Genomic DNA, 1,739 nt, shown 5'->3' with positions numbered 1-1,739 from the left:
GGGAAAAGGGGGGGGGGGGGGGGGGGGAACAACACAAACCACCTCCCCTGTGACTATGCCCTAAAGCCCCAGAAGAAACTGACCCTTTTTTTTTTCTCCCCTCAGAGTAAACAGCCTGCTGCAATCTCCAGTCAGAATTCTGCCACAATGCCTTGCAACTAATTTCCTTTGAAGAAACTTTGTTATTTTCTGAAGTTGCTATAAACAGTTATCAAATATATTTTGCATCAGAGGACTCTGGAAATACATTATAAAAAAACCCAAACCACACAACTGTTTAGCAGATTACTTTTCTTTCCACATCTAAGCTTTGAGAAAACAGTTTTCAGAACTGCTATTCCCATCCACATACACTTTTCTGTTAAAGTTATACATATGAATTTCTGCCACCATAAGTTTTGTTCAGAATGAGTCTGAACGGAATTCCACAAAGCAGAAAAAGACATTACACTAAATTTTAAGTAAACACTGATCACACTAATCCTAAATTGTTATGCTACCAAGGACATCACTGCCCTTATGAAATTAAAGGTCCAACCAGAGCCAGTTCACTGCCATCTAAAACATAACGACAATCTTTAAGTCTTTCTCCCTCTTAGCAGGTTGTCTTTGCTGCACTTGCTTTATAAGACAGAGACAACTACAGCTGCATTTACAGGGTCCTTTTCCCACACATTTGTCTTTTGCAATCCCAAGCTCATTACGGACACACAGAGTAAGAACTGTGGAAAGAAGCTGAAAACTCCCACTTCACCACGGAGGAAAACAAGCCTTCGCTAAGGACTGCTTACAGATCAGCTAAAACAAAACAGTCAAACGTTTAAGAAGCACCGCTTCTGGAAACAACTGCTAGCCAGATCCAAGCAACATACAGAGATACACCAGCTTCCCACACAGGTCCAGAAGCAGCCAGCAATAAGCTCTCTACCCAGGTGCTGGGGCTGGAAGGTGCTGCACCTGCCGGCCTCATCCAGAGCCCTTCCCCACCACGTCCCGTCCCCGCTGCCTTCTCCCATCCCTCCTGGAGCTCCCTCACGGCCTAAGGCTACGGCGTTCGCTTCCCAAGCCAGGAGGAGCGGCCCAGCCCTGCCTACAGGCAGCTACCACCCAGTAACCCGCCCTAGGAGCCGAGTAGCGAGGCCGGCCCCCGTTCGGAAGGAAAAAAAAAAAAAAAGAGAACCGGTGGGAACGAGCCCGCCGAGGGGGGCACCCGGCCCCGCACGGCCCTGCCCGCCCCGCTCCCGCAACCCAGCCGCGGCTCCCCGCCCCGGGGCGGCTGCTCCCCCGCCAAGGTCACGGGGGAGACACCGGCTACGGGCCTCCGCGAACCAGGCCGCGGGGCAAGGCAAGGGGGGAGCCCGGCCGGCACCAGGAGCGCTCCCCCGCCGCGGCTGAGGGGAGCGGCAGGGGACGCCAGGGGGTGGTGGTCCCCAGGCCCGGCCGGCCCGTCTCCCTCCTGAAGGGGGCTTCTCCGCGCCAGCCCCGCGGCCTGACCGTTTCCCCTCCGCCGGGACGCCGGCGGGAGGGCGGAGGGGGCCGAGGACAAGCACTCACCGCCCGCGCCGCCGGCCGCAGCCAGCGCTTCGCCAAGCTCCGCGAAGCCGCTACCGTTGCCGCCATTTCGCAAGGGCCCGCAGGCGCCAACGAAGGCGCATGCGCCAGAGCGCCGCTGACGGCGCCGCTACCCGCAAGGCTCGGCGGGGGGAACCAATTTGGGTCGGGGCGGGGGGGGGGGGGGG

The 1,739-nt window shown here is 56.9% G+C and overlaps 1 protein-coding gene across 1 annotated transcript in view; it reads right to left on the bottom strand.

Moving 5' to 3' along the window:
• The window catches only part of SDHA (succinate dehydrogenase complex, subunit A, flavoprotein (Fp)), a 15,801-nt gene extending 14,149 nt beyond the window's left edge, over positions 1 to 1,652 (bottom strand). The window contains exon 1 of the mRNA XM_010583566.1: positions 1,555 to 1,652. Within this exon, the coding sequence (XP_010581868.1) occupies positions 1,555 to 1,620 (66 nt within the window). The 5' untranslated portion in view covers positions 1,621 to 1,652. The remainder of the gene's footprint in view (positions 1 to 1,554) is intronic.
• Between the last annotated feature and the right edge of the window lie 87 nt (positions 1,653 to 1,739).

The sequence above is a fragment of the Haliaeetus leucocephalus genome, unplaced genomic scaffold, assembly GCF_000737465.1.
Source record: "Haliaeetus leucocephalus isolate CR32 unplaced genomic scaffold, Haliaeetus_leucocephalus-4.0 Scaffold915, whole genome shotgun sequence".
NCBI lineage: Eukaryota > Metazoa > Chordata > Aves > Accipitriformes > Accipitridae > Haliaeetus > Haliaeetus leucocephalus.
This window is presented reverse-complemented; position numbering and strand designations above follow the sequence as displayed.